A 14,505-nucleotide genomic window follows, 5' to 3' on the forward strand; every position below is an offset into this window, starting at 1 on the left:
CCTAATTTCATTTTCGTCCTTAAATATTTTTTACTCTTAAAATCATCCTTAAACAATTCAAAGATACCCATTTGTTTAATTCCGACGTTATAAAAATCATATATCTAATTGCTATTTGCTACACTAACTTCCAGGTAAATACTACAATTAGAAAATCCAGGAGAGTTGTCCAAGTCAAGAAAATCTCATCTCCCAACTGCTGTCACCTCTTTGTTTATCTCATCAAGAATCACTTCTGCTCATATCTGACTTGCAAACACTTCATAAGGAAATTCCTTGGCCTCTTTTTCGGTCTCTACCCAGTATGCAAGCAATTTCTCCGTGAAAACTTTTCATGAAGATGACTGCAGATTCCAGACAATTAATTAACAACTATTGTACTCAGCACAAAAATAAAACTCAAAAGATTTAAGATTTGTCAATATTCATTGCTACCCCAGCTTGTGTGTTCCAGAAATTTAGCAAATGTAATTTACAGATAGTTATCAAAAAGTAGTATGTATATATATATGGGTGGTATGGGGAACCAACCTCATTTGATGTCAAGCATCGGCAATGCCAAGCTGTTTCAAAGAATCTGGACCAACGAGGAATATACGTCTTGATGTTTGGTATCTGAAAAAAACAACTCCCTTATATGCAGTCCTAGGCACACCATCCTGGAAGAACAGGTAAAAAAACATACTAAGTTATTAACTAGAGGGATTCTTGAATGAAGTAATAATTGTACACAAATAATCAAAGAGAAAACGACTCTCTCTATCCGCTTCGCTAAGTAGATTATATATATTCTAAGAGTAGCTATGCTTTGATAATATTACAGTAACCCAACCCTCCCCTGATTAATGAAGAAAGTAGCCAAGCAAACGTCTGAAAAAAAATCAATCAAGCAATTTTTCTCAATGCAAATTTGAGAAAAGTAGACCTCAAGCAGAAGTACCTTCCATTCTTCAAAAACATGAAACTGGCTCGCAATGCGTTCAAAGTCTGACTGGTCTTGGTATGGAATACGCACATCCCCATCTATATTACGTACTTTTAGAAGAACATCATTTCCATGGACAGGGTTTGCCCTTTTCAACATGTCAGTGAAATGTTTCACATAGTTGTCCTAAGAACAGCAATACAAAACTTATTAACCAAAAGCAAATGAAAGTTGCATTCATTTGGAAATTGAAATGAATTCATCTTTCTTTTACCTCCATCAGGTAGCTCAAATCCCTTGCCTTCCAATCAACCTTTAGAAAGAACAAGCGAGAGAAAAACATACTGATGATGCAGGAAAAAAAAATCTTCAAGCTAAAGAAGGTAATACAGATGATAAATTGATGCCTACCTGGACGTCATTCAATTTGATAGGTTCAAGATATTGATGGAAAAACTGCCCCATACTAGAACCCTGCGAGATAATCACAAAAACAAGAAAAGAAAAGAAACCTTTAACAAGAAGGATATTGCAGATTCAAAGTCTTTAAGTATTGGACATGGAAATCATACCAATAATTTTACCATTTTATTGTAATGAATGTCAAATAATGCAAATCAATGGCTAAATAGATTTACAGCATAACAAACAAAATCTACAGGCCATTTATCTATGTAGGATGAAGAATGAAAAAGGAAGCAGAAAAAGAAGATGGGAGTAATAAGAGCGAGAGAGATAAAGAAGCCTAAATTGCATTCATGCACAAACCTCTGCGAGCGCAATCTGGATTTGTCATATTGACAAGAAACGTGCTACATGCATTCATTATTATGTCCAATTGGATCAAACAGGGAAAGAGTCAATTGGCAAATCAATGAAAACTACATGGCTAGTAGCAGCAAGAAAGTCTCACATAACCAGTATTATCACTAAAGATAGTCCCATACACAATATTCACGTATCACAAATTAACAACACCCATGTGTCTAGCAACCATTAAATGAAAACTCTTTTACACAATACATTAAACAGAGAATTTCCTCCCCAGGGAAAAAAGCAGAAAGAAGGTGATGCAAAATATTTTACTTAGACAGTTATTCAGTCACTGGCACAAACATTTTATATTTTAATCCAAGAATCATGCCCGCTGTTTCAACTTTCAAGGTGCACAAACTACATGCCAGAGATACGGAAATACAAACTCACAAGTAAATACTATGTCAATGACTTGACTAACCAAAATAGGCACTTCATTGTATCGCTCAAAATCAACAAGATTATGTTGCAGGTCAATCATAACAAGGAATAATCGAAAATGCAACTTGATACACATACATGCTCTCCAAAGTTATATGTTCTGCACACTTCTGGACGAACAAATTGTCGACCTTTGCGATTCTCTTTCAATCTCAACCAGTCATCCCAATAAGTGAATTTTCGTCAAGGAAAGTGCATAAAAGAGAGACAAAAAATCACAGTGACAACAATAATCTTGAAAATAAGCAAAACAAAACTAACAAGGATATGCTTTTGGCCACTTAGGTGACAGCTCATCCCAGGTAGATTTAGTCAACATCCATCCAAGTCCTGGAAAGAAATCTGACCGATAAAGTTCATCTGTGGAGTACACCATACAGCAAACTTAATGAAAAGACAAGCAGTTTAAATTGGTGAAGATGCAGAGGATTTTTACATCTAAATTGTGACTCGGAAAATGTTTTTTTTTCCTTATAACATATATTGCGCCAGCAGACTGAGAAGTTGAATGTATAAGAACTTAGGATGATGACACGAATGGGCGCACACACGCACATAAGCTAACAAGCAGACAGAGAGATCTACCAAGTGATGAAACATTTTGCACAGAGTATGATAGAAAAACATTTTTGAGATAGACACAGGAGTAGCAAAAGAAAAATATAAGCTCTTCTAAAAGACAGAGATAAATAACTGAAGGGGCAAAAACAAATAATATTTATGCCAGATCATGCCCTTCATTGTCAAATTTTAATGCTTTCAGCACATCACATACATGCATGCACACTCTGGCACAAGAACAAAAAAATCCATGTAAGAAAAGGAGATGACGAAAAAATCATGTCACATAATATATGATATCATCCAGCACGAATGATAAATTTTGTCCAACAAGAGCTAGTATCAGTGTAGTAAACAACACAAACTTACAAGAATCATGCACAAACTGCTTTTGTCCATTGTCATTCCATGATGAAACAGCCATAATGGACCTAATGCGTTTAAGAGCAAGAAAATTAGGAAGAAAAAGAAAAAAAATTGAACTTCTTAATTTTGGATCTTCTCTAACAATATTTAATAACAGAAGCTTGACTTCATGTAAAAGCTTACTTATCCTTGTCAAGAAGAGTGGCTGTAGCCTCAAAGTAATCAAAAAAATCAGGGGCAATTTCCATATCATCTGTGTTTCAGGAAGCATTTTGATTAGCATAAACTTCGTTTCACAGTTAACGTAAGGGAGAGGCAGATATGACATTCTATAGCAAGGAAAAAGGCACCTTCAAGTATAATTACTCGGTTGAAATTATGCTTATAGAACAACTGATCCAATGCCCATTTGTAATGACCTAGAAAAGGAAATAGTTGCATGATAAAATTTACATGGCCATAAAATAATGTGAAATAAATTCTTACGTGCGATTTTGTAGTATGCAATCATCTCTCCTGGCCTGTCCGTGTGTACTGGCTCAGAATCCAAGTGCTACAGCCAAATCAAGTCAGTCATAGAGGTTTCCGAAATTGGCTAGAAAATTAAGGCAGATCACATATATATACACTTAAAGACGGTGACACATTTTAAATGTATGCAACTGAGAGTTGTTCAAAATGCCATCAATTTTAGCTGATAGAGAATTTGATAATCCTCATATTGCAAAAATACCACTAATTATCAACACGCAAAATTTTAAGGATGACTCGAAGCTCCTGTACAATATCCAAAGTCTTGATAAAAACATACTCAAAAATTTTCACAAAATGCCACAAACAGCAAGTATCGATTTTGAAGTCATAAAGCAAAAGTGTTTCTCCTTTCCAAATATTTAGTAACAGTGTGGATGCGAAAAATGAGGTAAGGGCAGACAAAGGTAATAAAAGACACACACAGATGCAAGTACAGTTGAGATTGCCCCCAAAATATAACATGATGAGCTACACAGTTAACTGGTGAGCCACAAAAACCAGTTCTATTGGCCAACAAGTTCTCATACAAAGAAAAGGATAGTTAGTTGGAACAATCCACAGCACCAAATTTATTAATTATTATTGGCCCAGCGTATTGAGATCACACAAATGCCATGTATGAAGATCAAAGGAAGTAGGGAACAACCGAATTAGAAAAAACTAATGCATACATATTTGTTTGTGGTAAAATTACCTGCATGTACAACAGCTGATCAAAACTTAAGGCCTTACTTTTAACATCCTGGTTGGACCCGTCCTGTCAAAGAGAAAAGCCTACCTAATCTTTAAAATTTTAGCAGGACAATGAATGTGCTCAGGTGCGCAGTATATTACTGAATTTCTTGTAACATAAAGGGAGGAAGTAAATGATAGTACCTGGGATACAAAAAGTGGATATTTTGAAGCAACAGCGCTCTGATATCTGTCAAATTTGAGAATCAAGCCACAAGAGAGTCAACTGAAAATATGTAAAATTAAGTTAATGTATAGAAGATTGAAAACACTAAAATGCAGCAAGCAAAAGACATACTTTAAAACAGACTTAATTGTCCTCTCCAAGTAATCTGCACGATTACATGCCATAATCACAACTGCTGCCACAGGCACCTGATGAAAGCAAAAGAACTTTCATAATGATCTGAAGTGAGAAATTCAATTAAGAAATGAAGTAAAGAGGCTTCCATTTTATCAAAACCTGTTCTTTATTAATCATTCTTTGAAGGCCTTTCCCTGGAAAAGTAAACATGTAGGGTCTAAGCGCCTTAAAATATTTAACAGTCAAATCTCAAATTGTGAAAGGGGGACCGGAGGAGAGAGGGAGGGGGTTGCATAGATAGAAGATGCATGTAGATTCTGAAAATAAGCGAATTTGTAAGTACATACTTTCAAATTCTTTTACAAGAGCCTTAAGTTGTGTACACTCTTCTTCTTTGTGTTTCCTTTCTTCTGAAAATTTCACATGGTTTCAGTGCAACAATCTATATATAAATTAAAGAATTAAAGAATGACATACGCTTCCACAAGGAATGAAATAAGTAAAAAACACATGACACTCAGGAAAAAAGTAACAACCTTATGCGTGATGATTTACTTCTGACTACAAAAGATGGTACCCTGTGTGTCATATCAGTAGTTTATTAGGTAGTTGGTATCCCAAAATCCAAAAACAACTCATTTTCTAGTACCCCATGGTGCATTTAGTAGGAAGTAAATGAAAGTGCTTAGAGGAACAGAAGAAGAGGAGCCACTTCAGAACAAAGTTATTGTAAAAATAACTGACGGGCTTTCTCACTTTCACTCATTTTTGTACCTTTTGTTCTTCATAGGATATCTATACCCTTACATTCAGATGAGCATTGTGGTTCTTCTAGTAGCCTGACTAATTTTGCTTCTGTTTTTAAGGAAAGACATAAGGAGCATGGCCATTTCACACACATAGTTGAAGAAGAACATATCGGAAAACAAACTAACAACAAAAAAAAAAAGGCCAGATGTCACATTCTACAATGAAACTGAGGTCCAAAACACCGAAGAAAAAAAGAGACCAAGAGCTTTAAGGAAATGAAAACGTTTCAAGGCAATACATCAAAAATGGGGCCAAGAAGCAAAACTAATGCCACAGAGCCCTAGGATGGTCAAGAAATGTAGATAATACACAAGAATAGGAAAGCTTCCTCATGCATCAATAAAGAAAATGGAGAACATAAGCATGATGCACCAAAAACAATCAACCTTCTAGGGAAACAATGCGTCCCTGCTGCATGCTAATTTGATCAATGAGTAATCGCATTTGACTTGTACAGTGGTTTTCAGACTCAACCTGTAAAAAAATAAACAAAAAAAGAACAAGTATTTCTCAAATTAGTTAAGTTTCCCTCTAAATTTATGAGCCATGTTCAAGGCATATTAGATATTAATTCCAAGGGAAAGGCCAGGCAAGAAGAAAAAAACAACTGAAAGCAGACAGGTTCTGATAAACATAACAATGGATCATATTGTGAAATTCATCTGGATAGTCAATGCGACCTGCTGAAAGTGAAGACAATGTGTGAGGGAAAAAAAACAAAGTTTCAGAGACGCAAAGTTACTTTCTCCTGCTGATAACAATAATTTAGTAAATCATATCAAACGAAAATCTTTAGAAGCTCATAAAGTGCTTCATTCATTCTAGCCAATCTGAACAGTTACATGGTATTTCATACAGAAAATTACATGCAATGAGCATTGTTACATTTCCTAATGGGGTTGTTTTAAACAAATGTTGTTTTGCAAGAAATAATAAATATTAAGGATTCCTCAACCAATTTGCTGGCTCAAGGAAAAATTACATAATCTGAGTCTTCTAATCTGCTACAAGAATAGGGATTAACAAGTCACAAAACAAATTCCAGCCTTTCTACCATCCCAATGGTAAGCCCAGCATCATATTCTCTTTACCATATCAATGAAGCTTTGCCATACAGGTCACTTATCCAAACGATGAGCTAAACCTTAACAGTAGTGATAAAACCAAGTGATGCAGGAGCTAAAGAGGTTCCGGAAGAGTGAATTAAAAAATCTACGCTATGTAGATCCTAGGCATCTTATAGGGTATTTTCTAGCTAACATTTAGTCTAATTTTATGTTTTATAAGTTAGTTTATTATTGGGTCTTCCTTCACTAAGTTTTCTTTAGTTTTCATAGTAAAAGTATTGTCGGAATTCCAGGTTTGGAATTTCAAAATTTATGCCAATAAGAATTTCTATTAGTCTTTCACTAGGTTATTTTGTTAAGTCAACTCGTAGTTAGAATTGGAATCTTATTAGTTTACTTTTAGAAATTCTAGTATTGTTTGAAGGAAGTTTTATAGAATTACTAAGAGTCTATGAATATAGATGGAATCTCTCAAGAATGATAATGATGATGATGAATGAAAGAAAATACAGCTAAGAGAGAATTTGTTAGCATGTGACGAGCTTCGATTGTGTGATGCTGAGAAACCCTAGGAGTAATGTTTAGGTTATCTTTTTTGTTTCTTCTATTTTCCTAGCAAATTAAGATCTGATTCTGTTACTCTAATCACCCAAAAGGCCAAAAGGCCCAAAACACAAACTTAGTTACGAATCTACCTAAGAACTCTTAAAAACGAGGTTAGCGATAGCTGTCCTATGTCACCACCGAGCCTATATTGCATTCTAAACGAACAACACCAGTACTTCTAAAGCACGGATGCAAGTAAAACACAAGAACTGAAGTCACAAAGGGAAATAAAACAGTATTATTCTTGAATTGAAGAGTTAAAAGCAAATTATTAAAGTGACCGTAGACTTACAGCAGCAGCAAGGCGATCGGCGTATTCCGACTGTGTGGAAAAAAGCCGCAACTTACAGAAGCCACAAAAGAGAATGCAATCATCAATGAACCCATCATTTGCAGAAGCTAGAAAGGAAATTAAGGATTCCAAGAATACCTGTAGGTAAATGAAGGCGACAGCCGCGACGATCAGAAGGAACCGGAAATCGCAGCATTCGTTCGCCATTTCACTGTTCAGGCGCCGATTGTTGAGAACCTTCGATTGATCACTCCCGGTGACCAATTCAAATCTGAAAGAAATCGTGAAATTTTCTTCGCTTTTTTCCCTACATTTGAAATCAGTACGGTTCTGAGAAATCGAGAGGTTTTGTTCCGCCTTCGGTGACTCCGCGTATTCTCAGTCAAGCCTGCTTGATAGAGCTCGTTAACGTGCGCCGTGGCAAAATGGTCAAAATCATTTCACGTAACGTATATAAAAAAATTGAGAAAAATGTAAATTTAAAACGGTCAAAATCAACGGCTCTTCCCAAAAGAGAAAAATCAAGTGTTCTTTATCTGTACAAGCGAAATTTTATCAGAAAGGATCGACACAGAAGGAAGGGCGCCTCCCTCACCGACTTTCTTTGTCAACAAAAGCGAACACGTCTTCGTCTTCTCTCGTTCGATCAGAAAAATGGTGGTCGCCAAGAAATCATCATCTCCCTCTCGGCCGAGGGAGGATTCGCCTCTGTTGGGTGGAGCAACGGCGGTGCCCCTCTCCTCTCAGCCCAAGACCTTCGCTAATATTTTCATAGCCATCGTGGGCGCGGGAGTTTTGGGACTTCCATACGCCTTCAAGCGCACGGGATGGCTCATGAGCCTCCTCATGCTCTTTTCCGTTGCCGGATTGACCTACCACTGCATGATGCTGTTGATTCACACACGTCGGAAACTGGAATCCGCTTCCAAATTCTCCAAGATCGCCTCTTTTGGGGATTTGGGTTTCGCAGTTTGCGGGCCCGTTGGGAGACTCGTCGTGGATGTATTGATCGTGCTTTCTCAAGTTGGTTTTTGTGTTGGGTATCTAATTTTCATTGCCAATACCTTGGTCAATTTGTTAAACAATTCGTCCTCGACTGATATGAATCGCTTATATTCTTCACTTATTTGGGGATTTCCTGCTAAGAGTTTGTATATATGGGGCTGTTTCCCTTTTCAGTTGGGGTTGAATTCGATCCCGACCTTGACCCATCTAGCACCTTTGAGTATCTTCGCTGATGTTGTTGATCTTGGGGCAATGGCCACGGTACTTGTGGAGGATGTAATACTTATTTTGAAGAATAGGCCGGAGGTTCAGGCCTTTGGGGGTTTGTCTGTCTTCTTTTATGGCATGGGTGTGGCTGTGTATGCCTTTGAAGGGATTGGTATGGTTTTGCCCTTGGAATCTGAGGCAAAAGACAAAGACAAGTTCGGGAGAACCTTGGGATTAAGCATGGCTATCATTTCTTTGATATATGGTGCATTTGGAGCATTGGGTTACTTTGCTTTTGGTGAAGATACTAAGGATATAATCACAGCTAACTTAGGGGCTGGATTTGTGAGCACTTTGGTTCAACTGGGTCTTTGTATCAATCTGTTCTTCACTTTTCCGCTGATGATGAATCCAGTTTATGAGATAGCCGAGAGAAGGTTTTGGGGTGGTAGATATTGCTTGTGGATGAGGTGGGTGCTGGTTTTGGTGGTCAGTTTGGTTGCTTTGTTGGTGCCTAATTTCGCGGATTTCTTGTCTTTGGTGGGGAGCAGTGTGTGCTGCGGATTGGGGTTTGTTTTACCTGCTTTGTTTCACGTGTTAGTGTTCAAGGAAGAGATAGGGTGGAAAGGCTGGTCTGTGGATATTGGGATTGTGTCACTGGGGCTTGTTCTGGCTGTTTCAGGAACTTGGTCTGCTCTAGCAGAAATTTTCTCTGTGAAGGTATAGTGCTACAACAAACTGCTGTAGTCAGTGTGCTCATTATTTGCTGCTCATAAGATTGTTTTCTTCATAAGCTTTGATAGGGGCGGTGTAGTGCTCAGATATGAAATTATGGATTATCGTAGTTTACATGTACAATTTTTCAACGTGTATTATGTGTCTACTCTTTCATTTCTATGGTCGTTTTTATATGACTGCAATGGTGTATAATAAATTGGAAGGAAGTCTTTCTTTACTTATTTTGTTCTTCAATTGTTGTTACTCGCAAATTGTATATTTAGTTTCTATGATCAGTAACTTGTAAATAAGGAAGTCTTTTAACTTTTTTAGTTCCTCAAGTTTTGCCACTCAAATTGAATATATATCTGATTTGGTCGGTAAGTAGTAATTTTGATGATGAATTCCTTATTAATAGATGACTACTCTGGCTGCGGATTGTCAAATGACCACTTTGCTATTATGCATAGGGTATGAAATACACGTATATAGATGCACTTTCTGGTTAGTTCAGGAATCTTGAAACCATGTAGGGGTTGAGGAAGAGATGAAGAACATGTGATGGAGATGACCGAACATGTATTCAATTATGAGCGCAGCTTCTATGGATTAAGAGAAGAAAAAATTTACTGTAGTTAATGCAATTACTGTCTGATTTCGAGCAGTATGAATATGATCTATAGGGTTTGTGGATCTTGATTATAGATAGGAAGACATACAGATTAAGAAACGATAATATTGAAGTTATTCTATTTCTACATTGATTTATTGGTAAGTCGACTACCTGCCAATCTGCCACTCACTCTATCATAAAGAGGTTATCATGGAATCTGCAGGAGTATTAATTTTAGCAGATGAGCTTAAGATTGGGAAGTAAGACAATTTTTCTAAGCTTTTTGGGAGTTCATTTACAATTCAAGGTTAAAAAAATCCTGATTCGGAACACGGAATTTACTGGAAATACACCGAAGAAAATCAATTTACCGTAAGGTCCATAACTAGGAGCTTTTAAAGGGAAATTATCATTGTGGCAAGACATCTCTCTGTTGGCATTGCATCTGGAGGTTAGAATCTCCCCTGAAGGTTATTTTCTTCTGCTGTGGTCTTGGCCTCTTAGGCCAGAACTTTGACTTTGGATGACCTGAAAACAAGAGATTTTCAAATAGGAGATTTTTAACTAGCGAATAGATACACTCTTTGCAATTATAGCTTGAGGTCAATAGATCACATTTTGCTTGAAGAAATATATCATATGGGACTCTACACTACAAATATGTTTTATTAGACATTGATGCAGGATCTAAAGAGGTCCGAAAGAAGTAAATTTAAATATCTATTGCTATGTAGATCCTTGGCATCTTATAGGTATTTTCTGGCTAATATTTAAGTTTCTTTTAGTTTTCATAATTAGGTAATTATTGTTGGAATTTCGAATTTTATGCCAATAACTATTTCGATTTCGATTAGTCTTTCATTAGGTTATCTTGTTTAAGTCAACTCATAGTTAGAATTGGAATCTTATTAGATTACTTTTTAGGAATCTTAGTATTGTTTGAAGGAAGTTTTATAGAATTAAGATTACTAAGATGAATCTCTCAAGAATGATAATGATGTTGATGAGAGAAAAATATTGACATTACTTTAAAGCATGTGACTTGTTTTTTCGATTGTTATGCAATCATCCTTCGGTCTGATGCTTAGGTTAGCTATCTTTTTTTAATTTAGCTTCTGTAATTTTGCTTTGATGTAACCCTAATTACTTAAAATCCCTCGCAAGAACCCTTTAATACGATGGAAGGTTTCCTACCTCAGGTATTGAGGTAAGGTTTATTCCTATCAGAAAATATCATCTCATATGGCTGATGATTGAAGAGTTGTGTGTCCTGTTGCATAGGATGGATCCCATGCATTATTACTTACTGCTTAATCAAGTTGATTCCAACTGGAGAGAGTTGAGGGGGGTGAATGATTGTGTTAGTTGGTTAAATAGATACAAATCAGTCCATTCTAATTGACTTTATAGCTGTCCATTAGCTTTGAATTGTTTGACATTGCTCTAGTATTCAGTGGAGTCTCCTACTCCTACCCAATGAGTGAGTTGCTGGTTACTTATAAGGTTACAAAATACAGAAGAAACACAAGAAAGACAGCTAATAGTATATTCAAGCTTTCTCTCCTTTTATCTTTGATGCAATCAGAAATTGGAAGACACAATTGGGTGGCTCCTCCAGGTAGTCCATCTGTAGAGTAAGAGACTAGACTTGCCATTTGCCATGCCCATGTTGATGAAGCTCAACGATTCTTGAGGCATCAATTGCTGGGGTGTGGGGTCCATGGCCACTCATGAAGAAAGTGAGGGGAGACACTATGATGATGATGGGGAGAAAAGAGTCTGTCTGTCTGTCTGTCGTTGATTCACACTAGTTAGTATGAATTCATTTTCAATTTAATTGATGGAATAAATGCTGCCACTGATAGTGATAAGGGTCAATTACTCAACTGGTATGGTATGTGAGTTGCAGCAAGCAAGTTTTACTCTTTTACCTGAGAAATTGTTTTTGCAGTTTGGAGTACTGAATTGACCTCCCTTGTGCTTCTATCGGATAGTGAAGGAACATGATAGATTTGTTGCCCTAATGAGAGTACTGTAAATAGGTTTTAAAGTAATCCAATCGAACAGAGTTTTCAACCATAGCTGTATCCAGTATCCCCCCCTATAAGGATAGGGATAGTCCCTTTCCAATTGGATGATGCATTAATGTTTTTGTTAAAGTGTAATTAATGCAGCATTCACTTAATCCTTCCAAGATTTCTATAAACTATTTGTTATTTACTGGTAACAAAAGCTAGCTTCAATTCTACAACACTGCTCCTCTGTTTATTAAATAGAAACGGGTGAATTCCATCAAGCCTACTTTGAGATTTGAATTCAATTCAAATGGCACATAAACCAAGCTCTTGAAACTCCCAGGACCCACATATTAAAACTCAAAACAATATATATGTATATGTATATGTATATGTATACACATACTATCATGAGTACAAATCTATAGGCAATTCAAATAGTGCCAAAATCAACCCCACAACTTGATGTTGTTAAGCATAAATTATTAAAGAAAGCACCCTAAAGCCTAAAGTATACCATGTGAGATTAGTTTAATATAACAGCTTTAACCAAACAAATTGGACTACTTTAAAACTATAACAGAGGAAAGAAGATAAACCGTCAAAGTTATTGACAAAAGGGCAAGGGCTATTCCTGTGATTTCATTCAAATTTCCCATTATTCCAGGAAAACAGAAAGAGAAAGTGTGTGAGTGTGACCACACTTGACAGCCGTCTCCAGCCCATCTCCCCCGCTCCACCTCCCGTTATATATATCCCTTCTCTCCCTCTCCCTCTCCCTCTCCCTCCACCACCACCAGCAGCAGTAACACCATCACCACTAGTACCACCACCCTCCACCGCCACAATGTCGGTCCCTCATTTTCTATCAGTACTCCTTGCGACATTTGTTATAAGCTCCATCTCCTCTTCTGCAACTATCTCCTCCAGTAAAGCTCAGACTTTTAACATAAAACCTGAATCTTTCTTCAATCCAAAACTCCCGCCCAGAACCCTCTCCTCCAACAAGAAGTTCGAGGGCTCCTCCAACCTCGTCGACCTCAGATACCACATGGGTCCCGTCCTTTCTTCCTCTCCGATCAAAATTTATCTTATATGGTACGGCCGATGGTCTGCTCCTCAGCAGCTCCTCATCAAGGACTTCATTCTATCAATCTCTTCACTAGCTGAACCTTCCCCCTCTGTCGCCGATTGGTGGCGCACCGTCTCTCTCTACACCGACCAAACCGGCGCCAATGTCTCCAAATCTTTGTTCATTGCCGGAGAGTACTCCGACACGGCCTACTCTCACGGGAACCAGCTTACCCGGCTTTCTATTCAGCAAGTAATTGCCACCGCCGTGAAATCCGCGCCACTCCCGGTGGACCACAGGAACGGGATCTATCTCATCCTCACCTCACACGACGTCACCGTACAGGATTTCTGCCGAGCAGTCTGCGGCTTCCATTACTTCACCTTCCCCTCCATGGTGGGCTACACCTTGCCGTACGCGTGGATCGGAAATTCCGCGAAGCAGTGTCCGGAGGTCTGCGCTTACCCATTCGCAGTCCCGGGATACATGGGCGGAGGTGGGCCCGGAGCACTCAAATCCCCAAATGATGACGTCGGAATCGATGGAATGATCAGCGTGATAGCTCACGAGCTTGCAGAACTGACCACAAATCCTCTAGTAAATGCGTGGTATGCCGGGGAGGACCCGACTGCTCCAACGGAGATAGGAGACCTTTGTGAGGGTCTGTACGGAACGGGTGGCGGTGGTGGGTATATAGGGCAGGTGATGAGAGACAGAAAAGGTAGGACCTTTAACATGAATGGAAGGAGAGGGAGGAGGTTCTTGGTGCAATGGGTATGGAGTCCAGTTCTTAAAGCTTGTGTCGGACCAAATGCTCTTGATTAGTTTAAATCTTTTTGGATGAGATTCCATGCTTTTGAATCATAATCCTTGCTGGGTTTTTGATTTGATTTGATTTGAATTCTTCCTATATGGATTGATTTCAAGATAGATGGATATAGAGAAGAAGAAATGTGGGTGGAGCTGCTGCTGCTGGTGGTGGAGGGAAGTGGCCAAGGGGGATGATTTTGCTTATTGTAATTTTTTGCTTCATTAGTTGTTAATTATAGGTGTATTTATTTGTATTAGAATTTTATGCATTCAAATATATACAAATCCAGCTCAATTTGATCTCTCCACACATTAATCCTGGCTAGTGTATCATGTCCATATTGCTGCTTTTTGGGTCCCAAAGAGTCCAAAAGACAAAGTTGAAGAAACTCTGCCAGCTTCTATGAATGAATGAATGCTAGCTGGAGCCAGTGATTGTACTGTGGCTTTGGGGGGGAAAACAAAAACAAAAAAATTTACCAAATTTCTGGGTTTTTTTTATGATGTCAAGTCAGTCAACAAGATATGGAATTTGGCAGTAGTGCTGGATCAGAAGGTTTTGAGTCTATAGGTCCAGTAAGTGATGTGAGCAAAATTGTTAATTATTCTTCC

At 37.9% G+C, this 14,505-nt stretch overlaps 3 protein-coding genes across 3 annotated transcripts; 2 read left to right on the forward strand and 1 right to left on the reverse strand.

Moving 5' to 3' along the window:
* Positions 1-6: 6 nt before the first annotated feature.
* On the reverse strand, positions 7-7,843 carry LOC119991048 (alpha-1,3-mannosyl-glycoprotein 2-beta-N-acetylglucosaminyltransferase-like). The gene is made up of 19 exons (XM_038837232.1): positions 7,593-7,843; positions 7,455-7,505; positions 5,876-5,963; positions 5,027-5,089; positions 4,839-4,873; positions 4,674-4,750; positions 4,520-4,565; positions 4,338-4,400; positions 3,596-3,662; positions 3,460-3,528; positions 3,293-3,362; positions 3,113-3,174; positions 2,452-2,542; positions 2,261-2,354; positions 1,337-1,399; positions 1,200-1,238; positions 941-1,111; positions 532-659; positions 7-344 (listed from the first exon to the last, which is right to left on the reverse strand). The coding sequence occupies exons 1-18, from the start codon at positions 7,659-7,661 to the stop codon at positions 543-545; spliced, it is 1,335 nt and encodes a 444-aa protein (XP_038693160.1). The 5' UTR covers positions 7,662-7,843; the 3' UTR covers positions 7-344; positions 532-542.
* A 132-nt stretch (positions 7,844-7,975) lies between these two features.
* Positions 7,976-9,715, forward strand: LOC119991049 (amino acid transporter AVT3B-like). Its single transcript, XM_038837233.1, has one exon. It carries the CDS (start codon positions 8,109-8,111, stop codon positions 9,390-9,392), a length of 1,284 nt encoding a protein of 427 aa, XP_038693161.1. The 5' UTR covers positions 7,976-8,108; the 3' UTR covers positions 9,393-9,715.
* Positions 9,716-12,458: 2,743 nt separating this feature from the next.
* Positions 12,459-14,203, forward strand: LOC119992142 (protein EXORDIUM-like 5). The gene has a single exon (XM_038838792.1). It carries the CDS (start codon positions 12,859-12,861, stop codon positions 13,906-13,908), a length of 1,050 nt encoding a protein of 349 aa, XP_038694720.1. The 5' UTR covers positions 12,459-12,858; the 3' UTR covers positions 13,909-14,203.
* The last annotated feature ends 302 nt before the right edge of the window (positions 14,204-14,505 follow it).

Source organism: Tripterygium wilfordii, chromosome 22 (assembly GCF_013401445.1).
Source record: "Tripterygium wilfordii isolate XIE 37 chromosome 22, ASM1340144v1, whole genome shotgun sequence".
In the NCBI taxonomy this organism is placed as follows: Eukaryota; Viridiplantae; Streptophyta; class Magnoliopsida; order Celastrales; family Celastraceae; genus Tripterygium; species Tripterygium wilfordii.